Below are 18,851 nucleotides of genomic sequence, written 5' to 3' on the forward strand. Positions count from 1 at the left end.
GCTCCTGTGGGAGGGAGGGCAGGGCTGCGGGTGCCCTCCACCAACACACAGCCATGCTGCACTGGGGAAGGGTGTCCCTTACCATGAGAGGAGGACCACTCATTCTGTCCACATGTGCCAGGCATCATGCAAGACTCTGAGAATTCAGAGACGTCCAAGGGAGTCAAGCTCAACAGAGACTCACAATACACAGTCCCAGTCCCTGCTACAGAAGAGGAGGAGGCCACAAGATGCAGAGGGGACAGGGTCCTGGGTGGGGACTGGAAAGTTCCCGCAGGGAAGAAAAGGGAGAAGCTGAGTACAGGCCACGTGGGTGTCAGATGATGGTGTGCTCAGGACCCAAGAGGGCTGAGTGGTGGCAGCTGCAGCTTAACACCTGGCTCTGCCCCTTGCTGGCGTGACCCCGGTGAGCCACTCAATGTTGGCAAGCAGTTTGCTCAGCCCTAACCTGGGGACAACAGGACGTATCTCACAGGGCTATAGTGAGAATTCAGTGCACCAGCACGTGCTGTGTGCACACTCCTGCCTCAGTGCAGGGCCTGACAGCTGCCAGCACTCAGAAGATGCCACCTTGCGCACACCCAGATGTGCCTTTGGAAGGCGAGTGAAGCAGGAGCTGCAAGGAGGCCATCTGTGGCAGGGTGACCAGGAGACTGCTGCCACAGCCCAGGAGAGCACCTCAAGGCATGGCACTGGGCAGAGCAAAGACAACAAACAGGACACACTAGCTAGCTGGGACCAATGGGGTCGGGGCCATGGGGACTCACTGCCCCCACTGGTTCCATCACCAGATGTTTATTGGGCCTTTCTCACATGTGGGGTGGGGTGCTGGGATCAGTGTGCACAAGACCAGATCCCTGCCCTCTGGGGACTCTCAACCCAGTGGGGAGCACAGGAGATCAACAAAGACGTGACATGTCTAGTAGTGATGGTTTAGCTGACAAATGGGAGGGTGGTGGTAGCCAAGAGGGCCAGGCCTCCCTGGGGAGGGGATGTGGGCAGAGGCCAGATGGAGACCATGCTGGGCTGGAGAGGGAAGGACCCCGGCAGAGGAGCAAGCGCAGGAGTGGGCGTGGCCAGTCTAAGGGACAGCAGGAAGTCCACAGGAGGGGAAGGGACCGAGGGCAGCAGAGGTTAGGGTGCCCTGCTGTCCTCGGAAATAAGGGTGATGCTTGAGCCCCCAGGTGGGCTCTGCGGGCACCCCTGCCCACCTGGATGGCAGGCCTGGAAGTCAGAAGAAAATCCCTAAAGACAGAAGAAGCGGATGCTGGTGTCTGACCCCGAGAGGGCTGAGCAGGTCGGAATGCTGGAGAGGCCACAAAGGGGATGCCAAGAGGTGGCAGCAGTCTGGGGAGCAGCGGGAGGGAGGGAGACCTCTGGATGGGGCAGATGCACTTCAAGGAGGGACGGCAATGCCCCATCTAGCAGTCCTTAGAAAACAATGTCAGCATGGGGGCAAAAACTATGTCTCCATGCGTTAAGAGGGAAAAGAGGATTAAGAAAGGCAAACCAGTTAGGCTTTTTTAAAAGCTCAGAGACGAAGGAAAAAAAGGGGAGCTATCTCATGCTGGTGAAAATGGAAGAATTTGGGTTGAGGGGCAGTGGTTACAGGCCTCAGAGAGGACACAGTGAAAGAAATGAGGTGTGGTCCAAGTGCCGGTGTGGGAGAGCTCGCCTGGGGTGAAGGCGACAGCCTTCCAGAGCCAGAAGTGAAGAATGAGCTCTGACCTGTGAGAAAAGACAACCCGGGTGGCGCTGTGGGCTCGGGGACTGGAGGTGGCAGGCGCAGAGGCTGGGACCGCTGCCGTGGGGAAGGGAGCCTGATGTCAGGCACATCCAAGGATCTGGAGCTGGGAAATCACTTCCGGCCTTGCAGCCACAAAAGGATCATTCTCAGCATCGAGTGAAATAACACATGTAGAAGTGCTCCCTGTAAAGGGTGCAGCAACACACGTGCACACACACCACACACACACCACTCATGCACACACCAGCACTCATACACACAGCAACACACACCACACATGCACACACCACACACACACCACTCATGCACACACCAGCAAACACACACAGCAACACATACCACACACACACCACTCATGCACACATCAGCACTCAAACACAAACAGCAACACACACCACACATACACACCACACACACCACTCATGCACACACCAGCACTCACATATACACAGCAACACACACCAAACATACACACACCACACACACCACTCATGCACACACCAGCACTCAAACACACACAAAACACACCACACACACGCCACTCATGCACACACCAGCACTCAAACATAGCAACACCCGCCATACACACACACCACACACGCCACTCATGCACACACCAGCACTCATACACACACACAAAACACACCACACACACGCCACTCATGCACACACCAACACTCATACACACACACCACACACCACACACACGCCACTCATGCACACACCAGCACTCACACAGCAACACACACCACACATAAACACACCACACACACCACTCACGCACACACGAGCACTCATACACACGCAACACACATCACACATGCGCACACACACACACCCCACACATACAATACATGCACACACACTCATACACGCACAGCAACACGTGTGCACGCACGCACAACACACACACGTGCATACATCACACACATACACACACACACACACACACACACACACACACACACGGAGCTCACATAAGCGGGCAGGGTTATTTGGAAAACAGCATGGATGTTCCTGGCACTGATTACGTGCTCAACAAATACTGCCTGTATACAACAGAATCCTGAATTCACAGACCACGCTGAGGCAGAGGCAGGGGGCCTGGGTTTGGAAAAGCCTCTGCCGCTTCCCAGGAACCAAAGCAGCCACCCCCCTCCTGCCCCCGCAACAAGCTTTTCCCTCTCCCGACCTGCCTCCCGCCTGCCCGATCTTGCCCGGGCCCAGGGGCAGGGTCTGCCCTTCCAGACACTCACCTGCAATGTGGACACTTCCACCGGCCCGTTGTCTTGTCCCACCAGGAAAAACTCCACGGTGACCGTCTTCTTCTCCAAGCGCCGAGAGGCACCTGAGCGGTGGGTGAACAGCGGGAAGGCCCGGGCCAGGGCACAGGCGGAAGCAAAGACCTCCGGCTGCTCGCAGACCATCTGTGGCACATGGGGAGACGGCGTGAGGGGTGCAAGGGCCGCCACCAGGGAGTGCAGGGAGCTGCTCTTTGAACGCCTCCGGAACATCAGCTCCCTGGCAGATGACATCTAGACAGAGATGTCCCACAGCAGCCGCCACCCCATCCCTCACGTCATCCCCGGAACCATGGGACCACCATTGGTCATGCTCCAGGAGAAATAACACATTGGCCGCCGGATGTCAACAGCCTGACCAGCCAAGAAAATGAGGGACAGAGGGACAGACACTAAGTGGGCCTCAGGAAATCTAGGTTTGAGTCTCTGATTTGCCACCAAAACTGATCTGGGGCAAATCCCCGCGTCTATCTGGACCTGTTTCCCCATCTACAGAGCAGGGATTATAACGTCCACAGCCCTCCGGGCGTGCGCTGCAGTGTGTGCAGGGCTGTGAGCTCCCCAGGCCCGAGCTCACCGCTGCCCGACTAGGAGCACCGTGGCTGCCTCCTCTCGAAGCACTCACCACAATGCAGCGATGCGCTCCGGGCGGCAGGCAGGTCCGCACCAGCCGCGTGATGAAGTGGGCGGCCGAGGGGCTGTTGTGCCGGCTCACCCTGCAGGGCAGGGCAGCCACGGTGGCGTAGTTCAGGTAGAGGGGACAGCTGTCCGTGGGGTTGGGGTTGAGCGTGCTCAGGGCAGCCTGCCAGAGCTATATCAGAAGGGAGAGACAAGAGACAGAGGCTTCAAACAGTGGCCACGTGCCAGGAGGCCCTGCCCTGCGGCCACGGCCACAACCACGCTTGCAGTCCTGGAAGGGCACTGCGCAGCTCCCGGCCACCGTTTTCCCATCCTTAGGGAGATGTGTCGCCTCTCTGCAGAGCTAACTGTCTCTAGGCTGGCTCGCATCCCCCTGGTGGGATGAAGCCACCAAGACTGGAAGGGCCAGATCGGGGGCTGCTTTGCTTCCAACACTCGGATAGGGCTTAGGCGGCTTCCACCAGAGAGGGGGCAGGGGCCAGGTGTCCCCAAGGAAAGGCAGCTGGGGACACTGCCATGGGAACTTCTGGAAGCCAGAGCCTGTCGCCAGGCAGGGCCGACGCGCGGCCCTGGGAGCGGCCGCGTCTCCCCCCGCCGTCCGCAGGTGTCGCGGCCTCGCGGGGCGCAGGGCTGGGCTGACAGGAGGACCACCGCGCCGCACCGGCGACCGGGCCTGGGGCTGGGCCTCCGCGGGCGAGGACTGGCCTGGCGGCTGAGCCCTTCAGGGAGGCGGCCTGGCCTCGTTGGGCCCGGCCCGGCGGCGGCGGGGGTGCGGCGGGCGAGGCGGGGCCTCCGCGGGCCGCCCGGGCCTGGGCTTCCGCGGCGCGGGTCGCATGGCGGCCGGCGGCCCGCTCACCTCCTCGGTGACCCGGGGCTGCAGCTTCCCGCGGACGTGGCTCCAGGGCACGCGGTGCAGGTGGTGCAGCTGCCCGAGCAGCAGTAGGGGCCGGCTCTGAGGGTCCGAGTCCCCCGCGCTCGCCTGGAACTGCAGCCCCACGTTCGCCATCTTCCTGCCGGCCCGCGCCCCGGCCCTCCCCGGCCCGGCCTGGCCCGTCGCTCGGCCCCCTTCGCCCCGCTCCGGCCCGGGCTCGGCACCGCCCCGGCCCTGCCCGGCAGCCCGTGGGCCCCGCCTCCCCCGCCGCTCCGGGCTGCTCGCGAGACGTGCAGGGCCCGCCCGGGGCGCGAGGGGGCGCCGGCCAGGCCGGGCGGGAGGGTGCGGGCAGGGTAGGCCCGAAGCTGGCCCCGAGCAGGCCCCGCCGAGTAGGGCCCGCGCGCCCGGCCTCCAACGGCGCCGCCCCTCGGCCCAGCGGCCCGGGCGGCCCTGCCCAACACGCGGGGCGACGTGGCCCTCCAGGCAGCGCCTCCTGGACGGGCCCGGCCTCCAGTGGGGCCTGGGCCGACGTAGGCCCAAGCCCACCCGACGCAGTTCCGCCCATCAGGCCTCAGGCCGGCCCCAAGCAGGTCCCTCGAGATCCCTTAGCAGCCGCTTTTGATCCCGGGGGGACCCTGCACCCTGGCCACCCATCAGTTAGGCCGGAGGGGCCCAGTGACTCTTGGACTTGAGTCAGGTCCTTTTGTCCCACTGCCTGGTTTGGTGGGTACAGCATGGACGGTCACTTCCTCCTCACTTAATCGGAGGTTCCCTGGCGTTGATCAGACCCCGCTCTGCCAGGCACTGCCCTGGATGTGAGAGGGTGACAGGACGTGGCTTTTCCATCCAGGGCACTGCTGCTGGGATGGCCAGTTACAAATCCAGGCACTGCCTGGTTGTGTGGGGGGCCTTCCCGCCCACCCCTTTGCAAGAAGGGTCATCTGGCACAGTCTAAGCAGGAAAGGAGGGAGGAGATGAGACGAGGAAGGAGCAGGGTGACCTGAGTCACCTCAGTCGCCTTGCAGGGGAGGAAAGGCCAGCGGGGGTGTGGGGCAGGAGCCGGGTGGTGGAGGAGCCAGGGGTGAGCGGTGAGTGGATGGTGGAGGCAGAGGGTCCCACCCACAGGGTCAGATGCAAGGGTCAGGGAATGACGATGCATTGGGGAAGCTCCACCCAGGAGTCATTTAAAAGCAAAAATCTGTTACCCAACATCCTGATTGCTCAAGGGCCTTTGGTTGGTACCCTCCTCTGTTACTTCCATGTAGTTCCATAAGCCACTCCTGTTATTTTGAGTTTCTTCTTCATAACCAGCCTAAAAATGAAAAAAAGAAAAAGAAAAAAAAATCACTGTCAACTCCCTGGCGTGGTGTGGGAGGTTTTCCACCACTGACCTCCCAGCTGGCCCCCTAGCTCCCTAACTTGTAGCCCAGCCACAAGCCACGCTTTCACCTTCCCTGTCCACGGGCTCCAGGTCTCTGCTCAGCTCTGAGCCATGGTCCCTGGCCCCTCAGAAACACCACATAGACTAGAGCTTCAGCATCCTGAAGGCAGGTCTTTTTGTCTTTTTGGTTTTTTTCCTCCAGTGCCTGGCACAGAGCAGGCACTCAAAAAAAAAAAAAAAAAAAAAAAAAAGCTGTTGAATGACTGAAAGGAATTCCTTTGAAACCCTCAGCTTTCCCGACATAAAAGTCAACGCTAATTGGATCTTATTTTCTTCAAAAGATTTTACAGCAGCTGAATGTTTTCACACATTGGTAAAGGGTACTAACAGTGTGTATGAAGATCTCTCACTCTTTTTTCTGTTTGCAAATACGTTGCAGACAGGCACACGGCACTCCAGAGGACTGAGACAGCTGGAGGATCTTCCTAGAGGGTGAGAGGCTAAGGCCATGCCCTGACAGATGTAATAGGACTTGCACAGGCGAAGAGGTTGAGAAAGAAGGCCTTCCACGTGGGAGAAGTCCTGGGAGGAAACACAGACGCAGAATATGTCCAGCAGGCTCTGAAACCTGTGTGGTTAGAACAGAAGGTTCCTGGAAAATAGAAGAGTGGGTGAGGAGATCGACTGGGGAGCCTGGCTCACTCGATAGAATTTTGCAAACTGAAGAGAGATCCAAGAAGCATTTCAGAAAGCCAGATCTAGCAGGTTTGTGTACAAGGAGTTGGAAATGAGATAAACTGTTGGTGGAGAGGTCATTTTGGAGATGTTTTTCTTTTAGAATTCTTTCATATTTAAGAATAGACTGAATAACCCTGACAGCCCTCAGAAAGGATGAACAAAATGATTCAATTCAACCAACATTTGTTGAGCACTTAGTGTACACAAAGCAAGAGAAAACGTTAGATGCTTGTTAAAAGCAAATATTGGTGATTCTGGTTTTAAGCCACCCCCGAACTGAAGAAATCCAAACTAAACAGAACGCTAAGGAATTATTCCACTTCAAATGCCTGCCAATTTCCTCAAGATGCAGCTTGTGACAGATACAAATACATTCCAGGAAAGTACTTTCCCTTTTTCACTGCTGACTTTACAGACTTTAACATAAATAAGACAGGCAGCACTTTGTTTAGATGAATTTTTATGAAGGTATTAATCCATGGCTTAGTGTATATTTCACTGTCAATGAAAAATTCACCTCTATTTAATTTTCCTTAAAAAATGAAAGTTTAAAACAAATTACCAGATCTTTAATGCAACCCAAAAATCAACTTATGTTTTTGATGACTTGGAACCTATTCCACATTCAATTGGATGTTCAGACTTTGCTCAAAAGTTGAAGAAAAGGTTAAAAACTTCTGGGACAAATCAGAATAAAGCTCCTAGAACTTCCTAGGATGTTTTTTGGTACAGTTCACATCCTAGGACACATTTCTGAAATCCTATCTTGTCAGATGGCTCTAGGTGTTTGAAATGTGCATTTATATGTTAATTTCATGTCAGACTTCACCCGTATAAAACCTAATGCCTGCTTAGACTGAGCTAATCGCCGCGAGGCTCTCGGATTCCATTATATCCGATACTTCAAAGAAACACTCATTTCCTTGGTGCATCTGCCTCATATTTTCTAGCGTTTCCATTCATTCATTCATTTGACGTACGTTTGTTGAACATCAATTCTGAAAAGCTCCAGGACCCGTCAGGCTTTGGGGATGCAATAGCGTGTGTGTGTGTGTGTGTTTGTGTGTGTGCACACATATGTGTGTGTGGCCAGGAAGAGGAAGGGGAAGCAAATAGAACAGTAAAATCTAGAGATCCGGTCACTGGGAGAAGATTGAGTTAGGGAAGGCCCCTTGGACTACGATGAGACTTTTGAATTGGGTCTTGAGGGATGGGTTAAAGTGTGTCAGGCAGTCTGATCCCTGACCAAGGAATTGTTCATGCAAAGGCCTGAAGTAGTAAAGGACATGGTTCATTCTGGCACTGTCAAAAGCTCATGTGGAACCAGGCCCCGTGGCTCAGGCCTGTAATCCCAACACTTTGGGAGGCTGAGTCGGGTGGATCACTTGAGGCCAGGAATTTGAGACCAGCCTGGCCAACATGGTGAAACCCCATCTCTACTAAAACTACAAAAATTAGCTGGGCATGGTGGTGCCTGCCTGTAATCCCAGCTACTCGGGAGGCTGAGGCACGAGAATCACTTGAACCTGGGAAGCGGAAGTTGCAGTGAGCCGAGATCGCGCCACTGCACTCCAATCTGCACAACAGAGACTCTGTCTCAAAAAAAAAAAAAAAAAAGCAAAGCTCCTGTGGCCAGATATAAAGTGTGTATAAAATATACACTGACCTTGCAGGTTGTACTTGACCTTGCAAGTAACTGGAAACCAGTGGAAGTGCCTCAGGCAGGCCTAAAGTGAAATCAAGGAAGGGCTCCTTCCTGCTTCAGAATGACCTGCTCGTGAGCCCAGAGGAAGCAGAGGCAGGCTCAGCTCCAAGGACCTCCCTCCACCACACGGTCCTGGAGCAGCTGGCTGAGAAGTGAGCCCACAACCAGTGAAAACTGTGACAGCCGCACGACCGCCTTGAATGCTGCCCTGCGTTGTGGATGTTTGTGCTGTCCCTTGCTACAACCTGAGTGCCTGCACAGCAGGAGGGCCTCCGTTCCCTTTTGCAGCTGGCACCAGACATGCCACCTAGATTTGCACTAAATGTTCCCTGAAGGGAGGAAAAAGAACTCGTTGCCATGAAGACACACTTCTCTAGAAACTTTTTGGAAAAGTTCATTAACTTTTAGAAAAGATGAAAAACTAGCATAATGAACACTTGTATACCCTTCACCTAGATTCATACATATATATACAGATACACACACACACACGCACACGCACACCTCGGAGATATTCTGGGTTCAGTTCCGGACCGCCACAATAAAGCGAGGTATGCCTCTATATACGCACAAACATGCCTATATGTGTGTGTATGTATATATGTATATGTATGTATGTATACGTATGTATGTACACATATTTTTCCCTGTACCATTTAAAGTAAGTTGTATACACCCCTACCTCATTGTGTATCTCTTAAGAACAAGGACACCAGCCAGGCGCGGTGGCTCACGCCTGTAATCCCAGCACTTTGGGAGGCCAAGACGGGCAGATCTCCTGAGGTCAGGAGTTCAAGACCAGCCTGGCCAACATGGCGAAAACCCGTCTCTACTAAAAATACAAAAATCAGCCAGGCGTGATGGCATGCGCCTGTAATCCCAGCTACTCGGGAGGCTGAGACAGGAGAATCGCTTGAACCCGGCAGGTGCAGGTTGCAGTGAGCTGAGATTGCGCCATTGCACTCCGGCCTGGGCAACAAGAGCGAAACTCCATCTCAGGAAAAAAAAAAAAAAAAAAAAGAACAAGGACACCAGCCAACATAATCATGATCATATGCTGATCATACCCATGAAATTTAACATTGAAACAATACTGTTATCCAGTATACAGTTTGCATTGAAACTTTAATTGTCCCCTTGTCCTTCATGGCTTTTTCTTTTTAAATCCATAACCCGAATAAGGCATCGCGTTTGGCTGTGAAGACTCTCTGGCCTCCTTTAATCCAGAACAGTCCTTACCTTTGTCTTTCATGCACTGGTATATCCTACAGAAGCTCTCACCATCTGCGTTCGTCTGTTTTATTAGATTTAGGTTGAACATTTTTGGCAAAAATACGGGTTATGGTTCCCATCGAACCTCATCAGGAGGCACATAATCTAAGTGTCCCCCATCATTGGCAAGTGGGGTCTGCCAGATCTCTTCATGGTAAAAGTGTATTTCCCCCTTTTATAATTAATTGAATTAAAATAATTTCCTCTTTATAATCCATGGAGTGACACTTTGAGACTAAGAACCGTCTAGGTCGCAACCACCTTTTCCTGAATGTCTTTAGTATCCAGTGATGATTTCTGCCTGAATCAAGTATTGGTTGAGTGACTTTCCAGCTCTATCCTCCCTTCTACACTTAACTACCTGGTGTTCTTCAGCAAAGACCTTCCCCCCTCCCCAGGGCTGGCAGCGTGATTTGTGGAGTCCAGTGCAAAATGAAAATGCAGCGCCTCTCTTTCAAAAAACAATTTCAAGATGGCAACAGCTGAGCACTAAACTAGGCACAGGGCCCATGTGGCCGTGGTGGCTGCACACCCTTGAAGCCAGCCCTGCCACAGCCCATACGTGTGTGCATCTCATCAAATGTCACTGCTCCCAAGTGTCCCCACTTAGGCCAATGAGAGCTGCATCAGGCGGGCTCCTTTTTGATGTGTTCTTATCCATTTCCAAGGACTTTGTCCTCTCTGGAACAGTAAGATGATCACAGGCTCACTTTGTTCCTTCCTTGACCCAAACCCAGAGTCAGTCATTTCTCCAAGAAACCCTAGCTCCATTCAGTGAGGGGAATGGTTGGTTATAGCCAACAGCTTCAGAGTTAGAGACCAAGCTCTTGTGCTGGGCATGCTCCCTGCCACTTGGGCGTCATTGCTTCTGGTCCTCTTGCATCTGTTAGGATCAGGTTTTCTTTAACATCATGAGTTGATACTGATTCCTCCCACTCAAATCCACATGACAGGGCTTTTCCTCACCTGCCCGTCTTCCATAATTGCATCTCCCTCTGCCACAGTGAGGACCCTGGTTCCCAGCCCCTCCTAGGACTTCTCACTCTGTTTCCCACAACACTCACCAATAGCCTCCGCTCCCGACAACAAACCCACAACACAGAGTTCAAGATGTTTTAACTTTTTGTTCCTAAGAGTATATCCCAGCAATATATTCCACATATACTTGATTTTTGTGCAGCTTATTGATTTGATGTACATTTAGGTTCATAAATCTGTGCTTCACAGAAAGGTTTGCCATTTTCCTTTTTTCTACATTTTCTTTTTTGACTACATATAACATTTTGTATCATTCAAGTCACACCTATAAAAAGGAAATGTTCAAAGGTCTCCCCATCCTGCCCTTCCCCCCTTTTCTCAGTCATCCTTCATAGGTAGCATTTTCATCCCCACAGGTAACCTTTTTTACCCCCATAGGTAACCATTTTTATTAGCTTTTGTTTGATCTTTCATGATTCTATTTGAAAAAAATAAGATTATTCATGGATCTGAAACAAAAGGTAGCATACTACATGCCATCTTTTGCACTTTGCTTGAAAAGCACATTTGGTAGCCTCATCTGCATGTACTGTGTCTATACTTTCTGGGATCAATGAGATGAGAGAATGTGTTAATAAAAATGTACCAGCAGAATCATTTATTAACAATGAAAAACGTCTCTTCTAGCATCAGTTTTTAGGACCTCTCGATAAAATGAGGGGGCTAGGGCCAGGCACGGTGGCTCACGCCTGTAATCCCAGCACTTTGGGAGGCTGAGGCGGGCAGATCACCTGAGGTTGGAAGTTCAAAACCAGCCTGACCAACACGGAGAAACCCTGTCTCTACTACAAATACAAAAAGCCAGGCATGGTGGCACATGCCTGTAGTCCCAGCTACTTGGGAGGTTGAGGCAGGAGAATAGCTTGAACCTGGGGGACAGAGGTTGCAGTGAGCCGAGATCATGCCACTGCACTCCAGCCTGGATGACAGAGCAAGACTCCATCTCAAAAAGAAAAAAAAAAAAAAAAAAAAAATGAGCGGGCTGAACTAGTTGCTCTCCAAGGTCCCTTGCCATTCTAGTAGCCTAAATTATCCTCCCAGGAAGGGCACAGTGTAATACAGCAATAACCTTCATGTCTCAGGAACTAAACTCTATTTACTTCTGAACACCAGCAAAATTATTTTTGTAGTTGCAAAAGTTTTCAAGGGCATGTTGAAGACCTGGAGCCTTTGGACAGGGAGGCTGCAAGAAGGAAAAGAGAAATAATTAACAGACCAAATGTCGTTCCACGTTCCTTTAAGCAAACTCAATATAAGAAAATGGAGACTTAAGAAAAGCAAAATTAGGGGCTAAATGTTTATTTTGATCAAGGAATCTTTTGTTAGGAAAACCTTCACTTATAGGATCCTTTTAAATAGTATGTTTCTCTAGAGCACTGAAAATGATTCAATCTTCAAAACCTGAGTCACCTTTTTTTCCAGAAACACCCTTGTGTTTATTATACATCTATCTGTAGTATCTGAATGTAGATCTTTTAAAAAGTAAAAAGAATTGACCGGGCATGGTAGCTCACGCCTCTAATCCCAGCACTTTGGGAGGCCGAGGCTGGTGGATCACCTGAGGTCAGGAGTTCGAAATTAGCCTGACCAACATGGTGAAACCCCATCTCTACTAAAAATACAAAAATTAGCTGGGTGTGTATTTTTAGTAGGGACGGGGTTTCACCATGTTGGGCAGGCTGGTCTCGAACTCCTGACCTCAGGTGATCTGCCCATCTCGGCCTCTGAAAGTGCTGGGAGTACAGACGTGAGCCACCATGCCCGGCCGAAGTCTTTTTTTCCTTTTTTTTTTTCTTTGGAGACGGAGTCTGGCTCTGTCGCCCAGGCTAGAGTGCAGTGTTGCAATCTCGGCTCACTGCAAGCTCCGCCTCCCAGGTTCACGCCATTCTCTTGCCTCAGCCTCCTGAGTAGCTGGGACTACAGGCGCCCGCCACCATGCCTGGCTAATTTTTTGTATTTTTAGTAGAGACGGGGTTTCACCGTGTTAGCCAGGATGGTCTCGATCTCCTGACCTCGTGATCCGCCTGCCTCGGCCTCCCAAAGTGCTGGGATTACAAGCGTGAGCCACCGCGCCCGGCAGAAGTCTTTTTCTTAATGCACTATGAATACACAGTAAATACACACTATAAAGTATTATTTTTAAAACAGGATTTATCTGTTACATTATAAACTCGGCAGCACACAAAACCAAGTAGTGAATACATCTTTTCTCCCCCCTTTTAAATGAGAGGCAACTTTTCGTCTCTCAATGCTCTTGGGGCCACAGAAAAGGGGGCCAGGTAGATGGAAGGACTCAGCACTCTGGGGTGGGGGGTGCTTCGGGGATCTAAGTGGAAGAGGTGATAGGGCCAGTGGTCAGCTCAGGGACTCCCCCAGTTGGGGTCCAGGGTATGCTGGCGTATCTGTACCACTGCAGGGACTTTGGTAATTCAGTGTTGTGCAGATACAAAATGTATGCCTCTGTGAGGCACACGATGTAAGTGCTGAAGTTCTGTGCAAATTTATTAGCACGAACTGAAGGTACTGTCATTGTTTAACTCATGCGACCTTTTAAATGGATAACCAACCTTGAGGCTTAATTGGATTTAAAAAAAAAAAATCAATTTCTAGCCATTGCATAGTGTTAAAATGAAGTGCTGCATTCTCAGGCAATTGTAAAATCAGTTTTGCTCAGGACTATTTTTTATTATTTACCACTTTAAAATGACATTATCCATCTTGATAAGCGTTTTATGTACACACATACCTTTCATAAACAACCACAAACATACACGTACGTACACTGACTCACGTCACAAAAGAATCATTATTTTCTGTCGAGCAGCAGGCTGATTCATCAGCAGCAATCTCTTCACACCAATTACACAAAAAACTGAGCTGGGGATAATGACATACCACTGCTTGCAAATCTCTCTCAGCCTCAGCCGGTCTCATCTTTGTAATAAGAAAAAAATCCTTGAGGAAGCTTTTTACCAAATCGCATCTTGACCATTAAATCTTTCTTGAAGAAGGTCATTTAATTTTATGGAAAGAAATGAAAAATTAAAATGGCATAAGCAGAAATAGTCCTGATCTGGAAATCAGAAAGCTGACGATTCTAGTTCTAGTCCTGTGGCCTTGACAAGAGGGAAACTTGGGTCTCAGTTTCCCCCTCTGGAAAAGGGGGATGTTGGGATGGGGGGCGTTGTTCTCATTCCCCCACCGTTGATGAAAATGGAGGTCTATTATGGTGTGGGTCAGAACACCAAGTTAAAACACAGACACACACACACACACACAAAACATTTGATCCCTCAGCACTTCCTCTGAGAAAAAGAGACCAAATGATGCATACGAAGGTCTTCTGCCTCCATTACAACATGTAATCATTTGGATGATTAGCTAAAAGCAATTATAGAATTATAGTTGACAAATAGAAAATGCTAAGCCCAGTGGTCTCTTGTAACTGAGCTCCATTTAAATGTGCATTGTGTTGAATGGAGCCTCATTTAAATGGTCCATCTTAGCCAGATTACGGAACTGAAGTGGAGAACCACAGTTACCCTGGGCATTCAGGACAATCCAGAGAGCTAATTTGGACAATTGGACAAATGATTATTTTCTTTTGCCTCAATTGACCAGATAATTGTACACAAGTCTCTGCCATTTGACTCCATGGAATGTCCCTTTGTGTAGTAAGAAAGCCTGGCCATAGACTGGTACCATGACGTCTGTCCGAGGATGGCAAGGAGTTGGGGACAAGACACACGCAGCTGACACCCACCATCTAACTCCAAGTCCTAAATCAGAAGCACTTTCATACATGCTAAAAGTCTCTGCTTGCACCCAGGGTTCTCATTAGTTCCTTCTAATACCCATCACTTGGGAGGAGGTTGTTTTCAAAATAGAATTAAAGAAAACCATCAGGCAACAAAGTTAGAAGTGGCCTCTGGGTGGTCAAGAAAATTAGTTTGTTTTTTTTTTTTTTTTTTTTTTTTGAGATGGAGTCTCGCTCTGCCGCCCAGGCTGGAGTGCAGTGGTGTGATCTTGGCTCACTGCAAGCTCTGCCTCCCGGGTTCACACCATTCTCCTGCCTCAGCCTCCCGAGTAGCTGGGACTACAGGTGCCTGCCACAATGCCCTGCTAATTTTTTGTATTTTTAGTAGAGATGGGGTTTCACCATGTTAGCCAGGATGGCTTGATCTCCTGACCTTGTGATCCGCCTGCCTAGGCCTCCCAAAGTGCTGGGATTACAGGTGTGAGCCACTGCACCCGGCTTTTTTTTTTTAGACAGAGTCTCGCTCTGTTGCCCAGGCTGGAGTGCAGTGACCCAATCTTGGCGTACTGCAACCTCTGCCTCCTGGGTTCAAGCAATTCTCCTGCCTCAGCCTCCCTGGTAGCTGGGTTTACAGGCGTGTGCCACCACACACAGCTAATTTTTGTATTTTAGTAGAGACGGGGTTTCACTATGTTGGCCAGGCTGGTCTCGAACTCCTGACCTCAAGCAATCCACCTGCCTTGGCCTCCCAAAGTGCTGGGATTATAGGCATGAGCCACTGCACCTGGCCAAGAAAATTCGTTTTTAAGAGCTAACATACACCAAGATATACAATTCTAGGCATGCATTTGTGTGCATGCACAGTGCTAAGTTCTGAAATGTACTTCATGTTGGATGAACCAGGTCTGCCTACCTACAGAATGGAAACTTACCATAACTAATTGATGAATTAGAACCACAGAGAAGCAGGAAGGCTTCGTGAGGAGCTGTCTTCCCTACACCCAGCTAGGGACATCCCTTCTGTGAAAAGATCTCTCCGCATGGTCCCACACGGCTTGACTAGAGTAAGGGATGCTGATGATCACAATTAAGTCCGCACGTAGAATGACATGCTATCCTATTAGATTTAGACAGAAATGGCACAGGCGAGGTAAATTTTGTTGTGGCTACAGAACTATGGCAGACGGACCAAGAAGGATTCTAGATTGCTCAAACGTTGGATCAGGATCAGACTTCTTATAGGATGGCTGCTAAATTTCACAGAGGAAATCTATATCCAGCCTGTTTACCTGCTGTCAAAGTGAGCATTCAAAGGGATACCCCAGTGGCCCCCCACTTCCAGGCCTCCTGGCAAGTCATGCCTCCAAGTCATTGGTGGCATCCTGCAGCTCTCCACTGACAGCAATGCTTCTTCAGACTGCGTCTGCATAATCTTGTAGTGCTGGTTCAAGACTGGGCCACCAAGGACTCAGCTGAGAACATAACCCAAGAGGTCACCAAAGAGGTGTTGCCACCTTTATGTGGTCCCCTTCGGGATGGAGGATTTCTTTAATGTTATTAAATATCATTGCCGGTCAGAATATTCTTGAACCCTATGGCAAACGTCTCTCCCTTGAGAGTGGATTTGATTCTTGGACAGAGCCAGTGGCCAACATGTGAGTTGGGGAAATGTAATTTCTAAACAAAAAACAAGGTGAGAGTGCAAGAGGAGAAGGTTGTTTCTTTCGTGTGGTTTGTCGACAGGCTCTGAAGGGTACTGCTTTTGAGTCGCTGCAGCACCTCAGGACCAAACGCCAAGTGCGCCAAAGAGACCTGGCATGACAGCTATTTTTTGTTTGTATAGGTTCTGGTGATGAAACCACATACCCCGTCATTCAGGTCCACATCTCCCACCAGCAAAACATATGCATCAAAGTCGAGTTTCAGGACAAAGGTCCTCCTTGGAGGACCCCAGGACAGGCACAATCAAGGGGAAACATAGTCTTGGCTTTGAGTTAAACTGGCAGACACTTGTCTCTGAAGTTTTTGGTGTAACAGAGTAGGAAACAAAGTCATTTAGAAAGTCAAGTCTCCTAGAGCCTGTGTGTAAGAATTGCTTCTCAACAAGGCACATCACAGTTTTATTTGGAGATTTCCAAATGTTTCTTGGTATGTATATAAAGCATATATTTTCATAAGAAAAATAATTATCTGCCTTTTAGGCAGTTGTTCTTTTTGTATATTGGATAGCAAATAGATTGTCCCTTTGAAAGCATCCATTAGATAGATCTACTTTCAGACACTGAGGCAAAGGCCTCAGGCACAAAACAAAGAGTCAGGGGCCCAGAGGATCACAAAACTGGCCAAGCCCTTCCCTGACACAAATGCACTGGAAGAAAACATGAACCCATTGTTAAAATTAATACTAGGATTGCAGGATGTTCTTTAATCTGCATGATTGCTTTATTGTACAAAAAGTTTCCAGTAACAGTAAATTGGTTTTAAAAAAGGACAAAAAAGTCATTTTGGATAGAAGCGCTTCACTAATTGCTTTATTTAAGCATACAAGAAAAAAAGTTTTATCTGACCAATTGCGTTGGAAGGGCTTTATTACCTTTAAGAAGCCATGAGCTCTAGGATAAAACACTGAAAGCACTCGTGTCAAAACAAATAAATAATGTAAATAGCGCCCTCTCGATTAGCAGAGAAAACAGTGAATCCCTTAAATCAGAGACTTCACAAGCATGGCCCAGCCAGCACCACCACCCCCAAAACGAACAAAACAAGGACAGCAGTTTTCAGTCACAATCTTGGGAAAGATCAGGAGCTTTGGAAAATGCATGGTAAACATGTCTGTTTCTCCTTCTACCTCCACTCAACCTGCGCCGCCCCCGGACACTTTAAAGGAGGCATGTGTCCAGAGGCTGCGTCCAGGGATGCCCAGAGGGAGCCTGCCCCGCTAGGCCTCCTCTCAGAGGGTGCATCCCAGGCAGAGGAGACTGGCCTGGATGATAGCTACCTCCATGGCCCAACAGAGTGCGGAAAAGCATGAGGTGCCCACAGACAATGGCTGCCAGTGAGTAAAGGGAAAGAAACCCTGAAGTACCATGATTCTTTTCTCTTACTTCCTCAAATGCTACTGATCTCCCCCCAAGTACAGGCTCAACAGAAAAATACAGTGGTTTGAGGACCCCAAGAAGTCAGCACACAGGCCTGGGGCCAGCTCCAGGCTGGGTCTGTCTCTCTCCCACCTTGGGAAACCCAGCGCCCTGGCTTCAGGTGGGATGGGACAGTTCTCCCACCACCCAGACGGGATCCTTAAAACAATTTCTTTTTTTTTTTTTTTTTTTTTGAGATGGAGTCTCGCTCTGTCACCCAGGCTGGAGTGCAGTGGCGTGATCTCGGCTCACCGCAACCTCTGCCTCCCGGGTTCAGTTCTCCTGCCTCAGCCTCCTGAGTAGCTGGGATTACAGGCATGTCCCACCCGGCTAATTTTTGTATTTTTAGTAGAGACGGAGTTTCACCATGTTGGCTAGGTTGGTCTCAAACTCCTGACCTCGTGACCGCCTTGGCCTCCCAAAGTCTGGGATTACAGGCGTGAGCCACCGCGCCGAGCCCCTCCTTAAAACAGTTTCTAATCAGATCTGTTATTTTACCCAAATGGGTTGAGGGAACAAAAACCAACCCTCATCACACTATTTGGTGAAAATAAATATAAATAAATGATGATCCTCTCTTAAAGGGTCACTTTCCTTCAGGGGTTTGTAAGACTCAGCACTTTAAAAAGCTTGAACAGAAATCCAGTATTGCCACTGTGGACTGTTTTTGAGGCAAGTTCCCTAATTTGGACAGCCCCACTCCTAAGAGCAGCAGATCTAACTTGGAACGAACGTCTCAACCATGGGTGAAAATCAGCTGGGATGAAAGAACACCTGCAGTGACTCTCAACAGCTATGGAAGTCTCACATTGCAGGGCTGACTGATGAGGTGCTGGCTTCTTATCCTCCAGCCCTCTTTCCTAAACAATGTTTGTCAGGGAATACCAGGTCTGCTTCCGGAAATGCCAGGGCCCCTCTAGGACCTTATCATTCCACAGCCACATCAGTAATAAGAAAACCACCAATGGCTACCTGGAGGTGGCACCAACTTGGAAAGGGAAGGCTGGGCAGGGGTTTGGATTTGGATGTTAAGCCCATGAGCTGTTTGGACAACTTCAATCTCTGGAATTGAGTTTAAATTTCTTTTTTTTGAGACGGAGTCTCACTCTTTCACCCAGGCTGGAGTGCAGTGGCGCGATCTCGGCTCACTGCAGGCTCCGCCCCCTGGGGTTCACGCCATTCTCCTGCCTCAGCCTCCCGCTGGGACTACAGGCGCCCGCCACCTCGCCCGGCTAATTTTTTTTTGTATTTTTAGTAGAGACGGG

At 50.1% G+C, this 18,851-nt stretch overlaps 1 protein-coding gene across 4 annotated transcripts in view; it reads right to left on the reverse strand.

The window, feature by feature from the left end:
- Positions 1-18,851, reverse strand: part of NPEPL1 (aminopeptidase like 1) — a 41,697-nt gene that overhangs the window by 18,608 nt on the left and 4,238 nt on the right. The window contains exons 1-4 of one of the 4 annotated variants that reach the window (XM_055266570.2): positions 6,328-6,466; positions 5,764-5,870; positions 3,674-3,859; positions 3,004-3,174 (exon numbers count right to left, since the gene is read on the reverse strand). In XM_055266570.2, coding sequence (XP_055122545.1) covers positions 3,004-3,174; positions 3,674-3,859; positions 5,764-5,829 — 423 coding nt within the window. In that variant the 5' untranslated portion in view covers positions 5,830-5,870; positions 6,328-6,466. Of the gene's footprint in view, positions 1-3,003; positions 3,175-3,673; positions 3,860-4,543; positions 4,813-5,763; positions 5,871-6,007; positions 6,083-6,327; positions 6,467-18,851 lie in introns of those variants that run through there. The other 3 variants (XM_055266572.2, XM_055266571.2, XM_055266569.2) reach the window with 3 other exon arrangements.

This window comes from Symphalangus syndactylus, chromosome 24, assembly GCF_028878055.3.
Source record: "Symphalangus syndactylus isolate Jambi chromosome 24, NHGRI_mSymSyn1-v2.1_pri, whole genome shotgun sequence".
Classification (NCBI taxonomy): Eukaryota; Metazoa; Chordata; class Mammalia; order Primates; family Hylobatidae; genus Symphalangus; species Symphalangus syndactylus.